At 60.0% G+C, this 15134-nt stretch overlaps 2 protein-coding genes across 2 annotated transcripts in view; both read left to right on the forward strand.

Annotated features, from left to right (window-relative positions):
• The window catches only part of LOC122419778 (exocyst complex component 3-like protein 4), a 45629-nt gene extending 40500 nt beyond the window's left edge, over window positions 1-5129 (forward strand). The window contains exons 6-7 of the mRNA XM_043434590.1: window positions 3671-3781; window positions 5049-5129. Of these exons, the coding sequence (XP_043290525.1) occupies window positions 3671-3781; window positions 5049-5129 (192 nt within the window). The remainder of the gene's footprint in view (window positions 1-3670; window positions 3782-5048) is intronic.
• Window positions 5130-5518: 389 nt separating this feature from the next.
• LOC122454757 (exocyst complex component 3-like protein 4) lies at window positions 5519-14877 on the forward strand. Its single transcript, XM_043489304.1, has 11 exons — window positions 5519-6130; window positions 7004-7655; window positions 8601-8712; window positions 8938-9060; window positions 9424-9524; window positions 9725-9805; window positions 11322-11436; window positions 12164-12283; window positions 12359-12511; window positions 13139-13260; window positions 14345-14877. Exons 1-11 carry the CDS (start codon window positions 5725-5727, stop codon window positions 14535-14537), a joined length of 2178 nt encoding a protein of 725 aa, XP_043345239.1. The 5' UTR covers window positions 5519-5724; the 3' UTR covers window positions 14538-14877.
• The last annotated feature ends 257 nt before the right edge of the window (window positions 14878-15134 follow it).

Here is a 15134-nt window from a genome sequence, read left to right on the forward strand (position 1 = left end):
CTGTCCAAATGGGCTTGTCATACTTCCAAGTTATTTTAATAATTGTATTATTTGTTAAATGAGCAGTGGCCCCTAGGAAAAATGTGGAATGTAAATCTGAGTTTGCCATTGCATAAGTAAATCCCTTCCTATTAAATTAAGGGGGTGCATCTGTCACATAAGGTTTTAATATTGCAGGTTGGCCTTTTGGTCCATCACATAGGTAGATTTGAACCCTTTGATAAACTTCTTGTACTTTGGTTTGAGAAATTCCTGCAATTTGGCAAGAGATTTTTTGTATAGGCCAGGATTTGGGCCATAAATGTTTGGATATAATAGTAATATCAGATCCAGTATCGAGGAGACCAGAAAATCTTTTACCATTAATTTTGATATTTATATTCAGTCGGGCAAATTCAGATACCAATGATGTCCATAAGGACTGTTTTTGACCTGTACTGCCGAATCCACCTGTCTGTACATCATTAGAGGAGTTAATAGAAATGTAAGGTAAAAGGAGTAATTGAGCAATTTTGTCCCCCTTTTTGAATTGCCATAAAATCTGAGATGACATCATAATTTGAATTTCTCCTTTATAATCTGAATCAATTACTCCAGGGTGAACAGTAATCCCTTTAGAAGTCAAACTAGATTGGCCAAGTAAAAGACCAAAGGTTTGTGGGGGCAGGGGCCCAAAAAGTCCGGTAGGTATTCTAGAAGGGACTGCTTGAGGGTAAAGGAGAAAATCATTTAGGGCTGGTATATAGAGGTGTAGAGGTTTGAATTTTTTTCAGGGGCAATAGTTAGTCCAGAGCATTGCCGGATGTAGAGGGTTTGAGGGAAAAGATGGATTTTGCCCCTGGTTTTTCTTGAAGGGGTCCTGGGGGGGTCCCTTGCTTGGACCTTGCTATTTCCCAAAATAGGTTTTCCTTCAATATCAAATTTAGATTTACACGCTTTGGCCCAATGCATTCCCTACAGCATTGGGGGCACACTTTTGGAGGTTTTTTTTTTATTAGCTTTCTTAGGGCAATCCCTTTTTAAATGGTTCTTATCCCTGCATATAAAACATCTCTCATTTCCCTTTTTAAAACAAGCAGCCGTTGTTTCAGCTAGTATTTGCATTTTTTGAGTTTCTGATCCTAGATTTCGACAAGCCTTCAAATAATCAATAATAGTCCCTGTCTCATGACTTGGGGCTATAGCCTTTTGACATTCCTGATTTGCATTTTCATAAGCAAGTAGTTTCTCTAGTTGCCTTTTAGCTTCTTCTCCGATTACAGTACGGGAAATAGTAGTTTCTAATCTAGCTTAAAAATCAGCATAAGCTTCATTAGGGCCTTGTAATATTTTAGTGTAGCTGCCTGTAGGTTCCCCTTGAGGAGTAATTTGATCCCAGGATTCAAGGGCCACTGTTTTTAATTGCTTATGCAACAAAGAGGGCATTGTATTTGAGCTTCTATAGCATCAAATTGTCCAGTGCCCGTTAACATTTCAAAAGCAATTTGGTTTTGGGGAGCACCAGCTCGAGTGTTTTTGTTAGCATGATCTCTGGCTAAATCTTGAAACCACATTGTCTATTGAAGATATTTTCCTGGTTTAAGGAGAGCTTTTATTAAAATTTACCAATCATAAGGAATAAAGGTTCCAATAGAAGACACCATAACATTTAGAATCTCTCTAGTAAAAGGCGAATTTGGGCCATACATAGTTACAGCCTTTTTCATTTGTTGCATGTGAAAAAGGTTAATACCTTCATTTTGAGGTATTATTTGCCCTTGAGCGTCAGCATTTCTAAAAACTGGGAAGGGGGAAAAACCACCGGCTTCAGAGACTTGTGATTGCAAAGCCAGCAATTCAGAGAGAACCTCTGTCTCGAAGGAGAGTGAGTAGGTAGCAATTTTTTGCAAATATGAGTTTGTGCTAAGGACTTATTATTATCCAGAAAAGTATTGCCAACTTTGGTGTCACAGAGTATCTCAGGAGAGTCGTCAGAATCATTAGGTTCTAGAAAAAGAGAGACTTTTGGATTCGTGCCTATTGGCAGAGGAGGAGCATTTGGAGCAGCCAGGGCAGGGCTTGTAGGAAAATTCTGAAATATTTTGTGTTGTTCTAATTGGGCCTTTTGTAAAGTTTCATCATCGAATTCATATTCATGTAATAAGCATTCTGTCTGTTGTCGAATATCAGGAAGGCTAGAATTGCCTTGAAATGGCAGAATTACAGCTTTACTGAGAGCCCACAGGGGCCAGAAATCAATTGGAATATTTTTTCCCCGTCTGGTGGCTCATTCAACACTCTCTTTGACCGGATACCAAATTTCTAAATCAAAGCTGCCTTCATCAGGGAACCAGGGATTATGTTCAGCTATTGTTTGAAGGTAAGCCTCTACTCGTTGGCGCGAAACCTAAAGTCCCTGAACTTTAAATAAATGATGAAGTAAAGTAGAAAAGTGAGGGGGCTTTCCAGCCATTTGACCCATGTCCTTGTACTTACTGGCCTCAATAGGCCTTGAGTCACTCCGTCCGAAGTACCGTGTATACCAGGCCCCTGTTCTGGGTGCCACTTGTTGAGGTCCTTTAATGGACCAGAATCTGGTGGTCTGGAGTCGACGATAAGAAAGTGAAAGAAGGAAAGAGGCTAATATGCCCTGGGTTATGCAGCCGGCCTTCGTGCTCCAGGGAATCAGCCAGAAATAGAGAGAGAGAGAGAGAAGGACACGGGTACCCAAGTCTCTGGTGGAGCAAGGATGCTTATTGAATTCTGTAAGAGTATATATACTGTATTACAAGGTAGCTTCTTCAGATAAAGATCAAAAAAGACCTGACTTTACAAGTTACCAAGGAAACAAGGAGCAATAGAGGCCATAAGGCCAAAAGCAATCCGTATCACAAGAGGGTCCACTTAGGGATTATTTAAATCCCTTTCACCAAATGGAAAAGCTAATGAAGGAAATCCTATGCAAGCATCCCATCTCTATGATCTCAGTTCTGGGAGCAGCTTGCCAGCTCCTCTGGACGCTGATAGGGACTGACAAAGAACAGAGGGCTCAAGAGAGATAGGAAACAGCACCCAGGAATCCCACTGTTAAACATTCCCTGACACCCCACACAGGCTGGCTCCGGGGAGACAGGGAGGGGTGGATGGACAGAGGTCCCCAGGCCAGTGAGGAGACCCACGCCACACGGGGCCAGTCCGCGGGCCTGAGGAGCAGGCAGGTGGTACAGCACAGGCCAAGGACTGCTCGGAGGTGGAGGCAACTGCACCCCAGCTTCTGAAATACAGGTCAGCTTTGGGGAGCAGAGGGAGAGGCTGGGAGAAGGAGCTGCCTGAGCAGAAGCTGGGAGGCTGGCTGGGTGCAGGCCCATGAGGCCCGGAAGTGAGGGTGGAGGAAGTTCAGACCATGATGGAGGCGAGAGGGGCTTCAAATGCCAGGCTGTGGGGAGCCATGGAAGGGTTTAAAGCAGGAGAGTGACCTGATTGTCCTGTGCCTCATGAAGGTCAAGAATGACTCGGGAAGCTGCAGAAGCAAGATTCAGGGAGCAGGGAGCAGGGGGACCACCAGGGGGGCCTCGATGGGCTTTGGGACGAGGTGGTCAGGCAGGGTGGCTAAGTTTCAAGTCTCTGCCTCTGTTACCTCCCGTGAGACCCAGCTGCCAGCTGCCCCTCTTCCCCCAGAATTTTCCCCTAGGCTTCCTGGGAGAACTTCAACTCTGATCCCACTCCTGGCATCTGGCAGCCTGCCTACCTTCAGACCCTCTGCCAGAAGAAGGGTTCCCTGGGCAGCAACGCTGGGCAGCTGGTACTGGAAGACAGGGTTCAGCCTCTGCTCCCAGGTTCCTAGCCAGACCCGGGCTGGTCCTGACTCCCCGCCCCTGAGCTGTGTGGCTTAAGGCAAGACCCTGCCCCTCTCTGAGCCTGTTTCCTTATCTATGAAGTGGGGTGAATGACACCCTGTCGCTTTGTTGTCATGGGTATCTGACACGTGCCAGGCATTGGACCCAGCATACAGTAGGTGCTTACTAAGTGTGAGCGCTTGCCAACCAAGGTAGGCTGGCTTGTCCTGCCCCCACACTCCCTGGAAACAGAGCCCAGAGCGTAGCAGGCTGGACCCGGCTGGAATGGCTCTCTTCATCACCACTCCTGCCCCTGCTGGGAGCTGGGGGCACGGCGGGGGGTGGGGGGTGGGGGGCACAGACGGCCGCTGGCACAATGCTCCCTGCTGTGTCGGGCCTGATCTGAGGGCATGGTCCCCGAGTCCTGGCATCCAGGAGAACCATGACCTGTGGCCAGGGCGGGGCTGATAAGGCCTGCATCGAGCACCTGGGCTGGCCCCTCCCTCGGGGCAGCCTCCTTCCAGCTGCTCAACTGCCTCTGGGAGAGGAAGGTAGGCCTCGGCGAAGCCCTGCATGTCTGTCCCCTGGACAGACATCTTGCTGGCAGGTGGAGTGGGGGTGGGTAAGGGTCTGGGCCCTGCCTGTCCTGGTGTCAATCACCCCAGGCACACTGAGGCCTGGCGAGAGGCCACTCCGGCCCAATACCACCCAAGGGTCGGGTGCTGGCTCCAGCCTGGCCTTTGTCCCCGTGGTGGGGGGTGACCTGGGGATGGGGGGTGGCTCGGCCTCTGGTTGGTCAGTGACTTCAGCAGGTCCTGCCCTCCTTTGGGCCCTAGCTCCTCGGGCTGAAGTGAGAACTTGCTAGCCCCCCACCACCTTCAACTCCTCTTTACACAGTGGGGTGGGTGGGAGGTCCCAGAAGGCCAAGAAGTTTCTCTTCTTTTCCCAACAGCCAGGCTGGGCTGAAAGGGGGTGAGGAGTGAGTGGAGCCTGGGGGTGCCTGGGGGTGGTGAGGGCCCTGACCCAGGCCCCCACGCCCTGGAGACCCCCTCCCCATCCTCTCCAGGGGGCAGCAGGCAGATCATGGGTGAGAGTGGGTGCTGGGAGTCTCCAGCCCCTGGTTAAATATAGAACCAAGGCCCCTCCCACAGCCTTCCCTGCGGGCTGCAAGGCCTTGATAAGCCCCCGGTGGCCTGGGCCAGCCCCCTCCAGCCTGACCCCACCCCCATCCAGTGCTGGGACATCCAGGGAAAGGGGTGGATGTCCTCCACGGGGGCCCTTGAGCTCCGCTTTGAGCAGAAACAGTCGGCCTGATGGCTGAAAGGGGGTGAGCTGAGGGGTGAGGGGGGCAGTGAAGGGGCTGTGAGGGGGTGGACACGCTAGGCCTCAGGACCCGAGGTTCAGAAAGCCCTGGATGTGGTTGCTAGGCCCACTCTGGGGACTGTGGGCTGCTGGCTGGGCTGAGCCCAGGAATCTGCACGTTCGTTTCCCTCTCCAGCTCTGGTGGGAGGGTCTGGCCTGGCACACCCAGCGCAGGTGGGTACCCAGGGGAGACTGTCATGGAAAATGGTGTCAGGGGAGGTTTCCTGATAAAAGTAGCTGTCCGTTGTCTGCAGAAATAGCTGCATCCTGGCACAAAGATGGCTTAGGCCAAGGGAGCTGCCTCGTGACATTTCCTCTTGACGTTTTGACATTTCCTTTTGACATTTCTTTTTCCAGTTTTTCCTTTTCCAGTTTTAGGGTCACCTCTGGTGGAGGGGGAAGCTTCTCTGACCAGCGCCTGGGCCCCCACACGCCCCACGGGATCTCATGGGGTTTCGGTGTCTGCTCCCCGCGACTGGTCACTCCCCCACCACCCCGCCCCAGCTGCCTGAGCTTCCCTTTCACCCCCAGCTGCGCTGACTCCAAGATGCCGTTGCCGCAGACAGAGGCCTCTGGGCCGGAGCCGCACCGCCCTCAAGAGCCCGTGGAGCAGCACACCCCAGCCCAGGGCGCCCGTCGGGCGAGCAGCGAGGACGCACCCCGCGACCGGCCCGAGGGCTCCAGGCCTGGCCGGGGCACTTTGCGGCGGGCCTTCTCGAGGGTGAGCCAGCGGGCCTCGGGCCAAGCCCCCCGAGGTGACGCAGGGCTGCTCAGGCTCAGCGGCCGCTTCCTGTTCCGGTCTCTGCGGCGCACTTCAGACAACGGCCCCGCCGGGGACCAGACAGGGGCGACCTCTGAGCCAGGGCCGGCCGGCGGCAGGAAGGGGTCCTCCAAGGCCAAGGAAGGTGTTGGCCGGCGGTCGTCCACGGGGACTGAGCCTGAGGAAGCCGAAGGTGAACCCTCCTGCCACCCCCCCCCCCACTGAGCAGGGGTGGAAACCAAGGCCAGAGAGAGAGGGGACAGCGGGGTTTGGGGTTACCCTCCCCAGCCACCCCAAACCCCTGCCCCTGCACAACTGCATGGTAAAATTCTTCCAGCATTTCAACAAAGGCAGCCGAGAAAATTGAGGCTCAGAGCGGTTAAGTGACTTGCCTCATGTATCACAGCTGGGAAGTGGAAAAATGAGATTTGAATCCAGATCTGCAGGGCCCCAGAACTCCACGGGCTTCCACAGCTTGGCTCCTGCCCAAACCGGACTGGTAGTCAAGGCACTGCCCTACTCAGATCACATGATCATGGAGGGTGCCTGGGAGCCAAGACCTCCTGGAGGCAAGATCAGGGGGCCACCCAGGAGATGGGCCCTGAAGGGGGTGTGCAGGAGAAGGTGGAGGGCTCCCCCGGGGTGGAGGCTGGCCCAGAGCAGGGAACAGCTGGGAACAAGAAATACTGAAGCTGGACACCATGGGCAGGAGCCTGGGCATCCAAGGACACGACCAGCCTGAGCTCTGGCCCCACCGGACCTGAGTCAGGACTGCGCTGGAGGCCACCAGGTCCAGCTCCATGCAGGGAGCAGCGGCCGATGTAGGGGCTGAAGGCAAGGGGAGGACCATCCCAGGCTCGATCTGAACCAGGCTCGGGACCTGGGATCTGCCTCTTCAAAGGCAATTCCGAAGGACATAGGGCAGTCGGGGCCCTTGCTCCTGGAGCAGGCCTTCCGTAGCGCTCTGGGGCCAGGCAGCCCAGCCCGGGGTGTGTAGGGTCCAGGCCGATAGGCCTACCTGGAGCGTCCCCTTCACTGGCCCTCTTCTCGCCCGACCTTGCAAAAGGCACATCTGTGGCCGACCTCATCTCCAAGCGGCAACTCCTGGCCGCCTTCGAGCAGCTGTGGCACCTGGAGACGGGGCTACTGGCCGAGAAAGCCTCGTGCACCTCCCAGCAGGACCCTACGGACTTCGCGCGGCGCGCCATGGACGTGTGCCTGCACTACGACGGGCTGACCGAGGAGATCGGCGCCATCGTGCGCGAGACGCTGGGCCCGGACGGGGTGGACGCTGCCGCGCTCGCGGAGGTGGCCCGCGTGGTGCTCGCGGAAGAGGAGGCCCATCCGGAGCCCCCCGCAGACGGCGACTTTCTGCGCACGCCGCGCGGCTGGCGCCAGCACTGGGAGAACGCGGTGCGGCGGAGCGCGGAGGAACGTGTGCGGCAGGCGGGCGCGGGGGAGGCCCCGGGGGCGGCCGACGCTGCCCCCGACGTGGCGCGGCTCCTGGCCGAGCTCGGCGGTTTGGTTCGCCGCGACCTGCAGAAGGTGCAGCGGGAGGTGCACCCCGCTTACGCGGCCGCCGGCTTCCCGGCGTGGCAGACCTACCTGAGTGCCTTCCACGGCGCGGTGGCCCCGCGCTTCCAGGAGCTCACGCAAGACGCCCGCAGCTATAAGCAGCTCTACGTGCTGCTGGACTGGGCCACCAACGTGTACGGCAGGTGAGGCCCAGGCCGGAGGCCGCGGGGTGGGGTGAGGGCAAGGAGGGGCTGGCACTGCCCGCCCGCGAGGCCTTCGGGAACCTGCTCTGAAGGGCACAGGGCACCTTTCTCCTCCTTTTCTTCCCGGGGAGAGTACTGGCTGTTAGGCACCAAGATCCGAGATCCGGGAACCCTCTGACATTCTCTCCTCCCCATCCCAGACCCTGGTGCTCTCCAACTCGGGTTCCCGAAGCTGGAAAGCGCTACGGGAGGGGTTGCTTCCGAGGCGGTGAGCCCAGTGAGTCCCGCCTAGTCCACGCGGGGCCTTTGAGTGAACTGGCCAAGGGCGCCCCCTCCACCCTGGACACAACCACGGGCTCACCGCGCTCCTTGAGGGCTGGCTTTCACCCCGACTCTTGCTTTGGATGGACACCTCGGTTCAGGGCTCTTCAGAAAGTGATGGGGTGGGTCCCCCGTCCACCTGAGCGCTCCCCACCGCACCAGGCAGACGGGCAGTTGGAGGGGGCGCCAAAGTGCTGGGCTCCTTAATATTCTGTGTGGCTGCAGACAGGCACCCGCCTCGGAGTGGGCTGGATCCTATCTGGACCCTGAACTGCAAGGTCCTGATGGCGTTTAGAGCTCAATCTTGGGTGAACCCCGAGCGAGAGGGTGGAGGTCATTCCCGAAGCAAGCTGGTCGAGGTCCATCCGGACTGCCATCTTTATGCTTTCGGGGCACGCTCCGCCGACTGCTTAGCCAGGAAATCCTGAGGTGGGAAGCCGGGCGGAGAGGAGTTTGGCACGGAATCTTGGAGGGCGGGGTGGGGGGCTGGGCGTGTGAACAGAAGCCCAGATTCCGGGCCTCAGCGATGGCGTTAGGCTTTGAGCCTATGCAGAGGGCAGTGGGGGCAGCTGCGGCGGCATCAGAGTCCCGCCCAGACCTTCCAGGCCCCGCCCTGCCTTCCAGTCCCGATTTCCTGGGCTCCCAGGACCAGACTGTGCCCTCGGGGCCTCTGCCCCCGCTCCTGGCACCGGACGTCTGGGCCGGACTGGAGGACGACTGCACCAGCTTCCTGGAGGTGAGAGCAGGGCGGGGCCGGGCCGGAGGGGGTGGGGTTCAGGTGGAGGGCGGTCGATGCCGCGGGGTAGGGAGGCGCAGTGCCCAGGGTCCGAGCCTCTCTGTGCCATGGGCCTGTGTCTCGGCAGGGGTGCCCCTGTCTCCAAGGGCGCGCCCTAGGGCTTGGAGGTAGGGGGGTCTCCCTCCTGGGAGGGTCTCACCGCGGCCCCTTCCCTGGCCCGCACAGACCGAGATCGCGAGCTGCTTCGATAGGATCCTGCAGCTGGAGCAGAACCGCTGGGCGGCTGCGGAAGCCCCCGACGTGCTGCAGGGCCTCTACCGCACGACGCTGTCCTCGGACGTCTGCATGGTGCGCCCGGAGGGAAGGACGTGTCGTTGGGCCTCTGGCGGTGGAGACTTATAAGACACAGTCACAACCGCCTCTCCCCGTCGGACTGGAGCCTGAGGCCCCACGTGGGGCGCGGTCGGAGGTCCTCGGGTCTCATGGCCAGGCTGGGAGCGCGAGGCCACAGCTCCCAGCTTAGCGGGGGATGATGGGGGGGGTGGGGGTGTTGGTGTGCGGAGCTGGGAGGACTGACCCCCCAGGAAGTCGGGGCTCCTGGAAGTCGGAGCCGAGACTGGGAGGCAGAGCGGGGCAGGGTGGAGACGTCCCCGAGCCACGAGGTGGGCGCTGGGGCATCGGGACCGAGGACTCAGACGCGCTCGCTCGCAGCTCGTGGCGGAGCACGCGAAGGCGGCCGGCGCCATCTCCACGAAGCTGGAGGCCACCACGTTGGGGATCTGCGCGCGGGCGCTGGGGCTCTTCCTGCCCAGGTGCGGGTGAATGCTGAGCCGGGATGTGGTGGGCGGGGTGGCCAGAGTGTGGACGCTGGTCGTCCCTGGGGAGGACCCACCCATCCCGTTTCCTCGGAATCCGAGATTCCGGACAACTGGGAAGGAGAAGCCTGGAGGGCGGGCTCGGGGCCTTAGCAGCCAGGGAGAGTCTCCAAGGCCCCTGCGTACCTGCCCCCCAGGTTCAAAACGGCTTTTCTGGAGTCAGGGGCGGTGAGCGAGCCTAACCTGTGCGCAAGCATCAATGCCTGCGAGGAGCTCAGGTGGGTTTGTCCCGCGGTGCCCGACGTGACCGGCAGGGGGCGCGCGAGCCCTGGGAACCGCGGCGCCGACGCCGTCCCTGCGGCCCCAAGGCGCCTGTCCCCGGAGGCCTCCCGGAGGGGACCCGCCCTCCGTGTTCGTCCCCGCCCCGCCGTGGGGTCCTCCTGTGGCCCCGGCAGACCTGAGGCCCCTGGCAGGGACGCGGGGAGCTTCAGGGCTGAGCAGAGGCCAAGGTTCCAGCCACCCTTGCCCAGCTCATCCCTGCCACCCAGGGCTCTGCTCTCTCCTCCCTTACTCCGGCTCAGCCTTCTTCCTTTTTAGGGACCCTCTCTCTTCTTGGAAGCCCTCCCTGACACTCCCCACTGCCCCCCAGGGCCTTGCTGGTGCTGGGGCCCGGGTTCCTCTCCCCTGTGGGCTGCCAGTGCCTTCAGCCCCAAGCCAAGCCATAGTGTCCCCCAACTGACGATGCATCAGCTCCTGCTGATGGTGTGATGTCCCCGCGTACAGACAGGAATGCAGTGTGGGGGCTCAGAAAGGCATCGCCACTGGTCCACAGTCAGGCGGGCCGTACGTGGTGGATCTGGGGCTTGACCCAGGGCTCTGGGAACCCAAAGCATGACCGTGATGAGTCACTGGCTCTCTAACACTCTTTTTGTGCCAGGCTGGGCCTGGGGACAGGGGACTCTGGGGTAGGCCATCTCTGGTCAAGCCCCTGGTAGAAATTTAGCCTGCCTTTCTGTGTCCCTACCTTTCTGGAGAAGGAAATGGCAACCCACTCCAGTATTCTTGCCTGGAAAATCCCATGGAGGGAGGAGCCTGGCGAGCTCCAGTCCATGGGGTCACAGAGAGTTGGACACGGCTGAGTGACTTCACTTTCTGTGTCCCTGGGCTGCAAACTGGGAGAGCCTAACCCTGTCCCCTCAATGGTGAGATGGGGACATTGCAATATTTGGAGAGGCAGTTATGAGGCCCAAAGGGCTTCCCTGGGAGCTCAGATGGTAAAGAATCTGCCTGCACTGTAGGAGACCTGGGTTCAACACCCGGGTTGGGAAGATCCTCTGGAGAAGGGAATGGCAACCCACTCCAGTATTCTGGCCTGGAGAATTCCATGGACAGAGGAGCCTGGTGGGCTACAGTCCGTGGGGTCACGAAGAGTCGGACACGACTGAGCGACTATCACGAGCCTCTAAGGAGGGCCCCTGTGCCAGGAGCGGCTGTGCTGCGATGTTCCGTCACCAGGAGGGATGGAGGTCTGGCTCAGCCCTGCCGCAGGGGGGCTCTGCCAAGCGGCGGGACCACGAACCCTCCCCTGGCCCACCCCTCTGTGCTCCTGGGCCGAGTGCTGCCCCCTCACGTGACTGCTCCCAGGGCTTCTCCACCGTGCCGCTCCAGGGGGCTGCCCTTCACACTATAGTCTAAGTGAACGGAGCTGGGGTGGCACCCAGCCTTCACGGCTGAATGCCAGGCCGTGACCCCCTTGCCCACTTTGCCCCGCCCCTGGCCCCTCCCCCTCCCCAGGACTCACCTTCTGGCCAAGTTCCCAGAAAGCTTTGGAGAGCTGGAGAAGCCCCTGGTGGCTGCCACCTGCGCCTTTCAGAAGCAGCTCCTCCAGGGCTTGCAGGGTGATGTGCAGGTGAGGGCGTGGGCCCTTCTCTCCCCACTTTCTTGCCCAGCAGGTGCGCCCTGTGTCCTGGAGCCTGAGGACCCAAGTCACAGCACTCATTTACCATAGGAGCGTGTTGGGGTGGTGTTTCGGGGGGCAGGCAGGGGACCCAGACACGTTCCCAGCTGAGCAACACTCTCCTTGGGCTTCTGTGGTGGCTCAGATGGTAAAGAATCCACCTGTAATTGCAGGACGCCCAGGTTCAATCCCTGGGTGAGGAAGATCCCCCGGAGAAGGGAATGGTAACCCACTCTAGTGTACTTGCTGGAGAATCCCATGGACGGAGGTACAGTCCATGCGGTCACAAAGAGTCAGACACGACTGAGCGACTAACTCTTTCAGTCTCCTCATCTCAGAGACGAACTCTGAGACTCTCTGAGGATGGCGCCTCATGCAGCCCCTCAAGGCGCTCCCAGGACTCCTGACGCAAGGCCTGGCTAGAGGCTCAAACTCCAGCCGTGCCCACAGGGCCTCCCAGCCTGGAGGAGGCAGTCTCAGGGAAAGGTCTAGAGCCAGATGGGGCTGTCCCCAAGATACCATAGAGAAGGGGGTCAGCTCCCCAGACTTTCTTCCTGATGCCAGCTCGTCCTTTGGCCTGAATCGCCCCTGTCAGGAGCCATGCCCTGGGAGCCCAGGGGAGGGTCTAGTGGGTGCTGGGGGTCAGCCCTCGGAAGACTGCCCACCGCTCTGCCCCCAGCCGCTCTTCAGGGTCCTGTGCACCAAGGCCTGGCTGACCCAGGACCTGCTGAAGCCCCTCATGGACAAGGTGGTGGCCTTCTCCCACCTCCTTGAGCACATGGCCCCACCCCTGGCCCAGGTATCCGGGGGCGGGGCGGGCGATGGTGGGGGCATGCCCAGGGCTCCTACCAGTGACCCTGACCACCCCCCCCAGGAGACTCTGCAGGAGGTGCACCGCTACGTTGTCCGCGAGTACCTGGCACAGGCGCTGAGACCCCACCAGCGGTTCCGGGGTGAGGACCGCCTGAGCGGCTCCAAGAAGATGAGGTTCGAGGCGCAGGCCATCAGCAACACCTTCCAGGAGTTGGTAGGAGCATCGCCTGACTGCCCCCCAGGCGCTGGCCTTGAGGGTTCTCCAGCCGCAGAACCTCCAATAGCGCCCCCCTCATTCTGATTTCAGCTCGCCCCCTGTAAGAGACCCCCCCGATGGGCGCACTCCCCATGCCGGGGCGGGGCCAGGTGGGGAGGACACGTTGCATATATTTGCGTTGATTTGTATACACTTTGTGGAGGCTGTAGGGGAGGGATGAGGGTCGCAGCCCCGTCTGATGGGCCGGGACTGTGTCCGAACTCTCCTCCACCCAACCCCCAGCCGTGCGAGCTCAGGCACGTCCTCCCCACACAGATACCCCTCATCTGGGCCGCTGGTCCCCGACTCCCCGTCTGGTTCCTGGCAGGCCTTCCCCGCGGGGCCTGGGCTCACCCCCCTGAGCAGACACGGAAAGCCTCCCCTGCGCCATGTCGTGGGGAGGGAAGAGAAACTCTGAGCCGGGGCCGCGCCCCATTCCGCGGGGCGGGAGGCAGTCCCGGTGGGGCCGAGGTAGTGGCTGCAGGAGGGCTAAACGGGCCACTAACCGAGGGGCTACAGGTGGGAGCGGGAAGGGGGTTGGGGGCGGGGGTGGCCCACCGCGCCCGCGTCTCCCCGTCTCCGCAGGGCTCCGAGGCCAAGTGGCTGGGCCAAGCTATCCCATGCGTGGCTGACATAATGGGCGAGACTCGCAAGGACGACATCGGGCGGCACCTGGAGACGCTCATCAGAAGCTACCCCGACATCAGGTTCGTACCCCGGAGCTGGTTCTGGGGCCGGGGACCGGGCCGCGCGCCTTCAGGAGAGTTCTTGCGGCTGCAGGTGGGCCAGCGAGCAGCCCACGGGCGGGGGGAGCTGGTTCTGGGGGGAAGGGGGACGGGGAGGGGGCCTCCGGGTGGGGCTCGGACCTGCGGGGGCCCTGGTGGGATCGCGTGCCCTTTCCAGGTGATCTATTCTCACCGTCCTCATTCAGTCTTGTGGTCCCTGGAGTCTGAAGGGAGCCGGAGCCCTTCCTCCAGTGAGTCTTAGGGGAAGGCACAGGCCCCTAGCTCCGGGAGCAAGCCCTCTCTGGAAGCCCGAGACCTGCCAGGAGGAAGAAGGCTTTGATCCTAGGGTGTGTGTTTGGGGGTTGCTGAGTCATCACACACGTGGAAATCCCAGCTGAATCTCTCCATGGCCTTGGAGATTCCAGGATGGGGAGGCTACAGAAAACCCCAGGCCTAGCCCCTTCCCGGCCCCCGGCCCCCGGCCCCCTGCCTGGCCCCGCCCCACCGGAGAATCCTCTGATCCCTGCCCGCAGTGTCTGTTTGGCTTTGGCTCAGAGTAATTGTGCCAAGGCGGAAGGTTCCCCTTTTGGCCCCTCGGGGTTTTCCTGCACAGTCAGGCCGGCCCTTCCTCCCCCCAGGTGCCGCCAGTGCTTCCAGCTCCTTGGGGTGCTCGGGGCGGGAGAGGAGGCACACTGGGCCAAGCCTCCCACCCCCACGTGCCTTTCTGCTTGCCGCTGGGCCGGGGCTCCCCAGCATGGTTCTCAGGGGAAGAGACTTTGACTCCCCTGCCTGTCCCCGCTCCCAGCATTGCGGCATCGCGGCCCAGTGCAGCCTCCCTCGGTCCACTAGGTTTCCCGAACCTCTGCCTGGGCCTCAGAGGCCGTTCCCGTCAGGCTTGCCTCTTCCTGTCTCCACCGGGCTTTGCACCCTTCAAGACCCAGGCACGCCCCAGGAATGCTGGGTGCCCTAACGCTTCCCGTCCGAGCCCCGGGGTCCCCCTGGCCCTGGGGTCCGGGGTGTCACTGGAGCTGTTGAGTCTGCAGCGGGGGCCCGCGTGTCTCTGCAGGCGGGACCACGTGCTGGCCATCCTAGCGCTGCGCCGTCTGGGCCACCGTTGGAACCAGCACTTCCTGCGCCGCACCCAGGCCCTGCTGAGGGCTGCGGCCAAGGCCGGCGGCTCCGGGGCCACAGGGGGCCGCGTGCTCTTCGAGGAGATCGAGTTGTCCACCTCCGTGGGCATGGTGATCACCTGCATCTAGTGCTGCCGGCCTGAGACGGTGCTGACCCCGGTGGATGGAGGGGCGGCCACCTTCCCCTGGCCACCGGGCCCCAAGCTGGGGGCCCGGGAGGTAGCCTCAGCTCTGCCCCCAGGCCCGAAGCCCCGAGTCGTGGACTGTCCTGTCCATCCTCCTCCTTCTGATGACCAGGAGGAGGAGCCCTGAGAGGCATTCCAGGCATTTGGAGGAGGGTTTGGTGCAGAAGTTCCCTTCGGTACTGCCCACCCAGGAAGGCCTCCCTGCCTAACTGTCCCACACCACCCCAATATGAAAGTGAAGAACAGAGTATTTATTTTTAAAATAAACATGAATTAAAACGGCATCTCTCTAAGGAGGGGCGGGGCCAAGTTGACTTCAGACAGAAGGTCTGTGTCCCCATGCACCCAGGGGCCCGCCAGAAGTTCCGTGCTGACTCCCTTTTCCAGCCCACCGTACCAACGGGGAGAGTGAGGCAGGTCTGAACTGGGAAGGCCCACTGCCATGGTTACAGAGCAAAACAAACTTTGACCCTGGTTCCCCGGGGCCCCTGGCCTCACGTGCCAAGTGAGCCTCGCCCCGCAGGGGTGGGCACTGCTCTGT

The sequence above is a fragment of the Cervus canadensis genome, chromosome 17 (assembly GCF_019320065.1).
Source record: "Cervus canadensis isolate Bull #8, Minnesota chromosome 17, ASM1932006v1, whole genome shotgun sequence".
NCBI classification, from domain to species: Eukaryota; Metazoa; Chordata; class Mammalia; order Artiodactyla; family Cervidae; genus Cervus; species Cervus canadensis.

What these genes read in the sequence shown, in the direction of transcription:
- LOC122454757 (XM_043489304.1), top strand. Translation starts at nt 5,725, where the DNA reads ATGCCGTTGCCGCAGACAGAGGCCTCTGGGCCGGAGCCGCACCGCCCT. An exon ending in GCCACCAACGTGTACGGCAG is followed by an intron (nt 7,656 to 8,600) that starts GTGAGGCCCAGG and finishes CCTGCCTTCCAG; the next exon opens with TCCCGATTTCCTGGGCTCCC. An exon ending in ACTGCACCAGCTTCCTGGAG is followed by an intron (nt 8,713 to 8,937) that starts GTGAGAGCAGGG and finishes TGGCCCGCACAG; the next exon opens with ACCGAGATCGCGAGCTGCTT.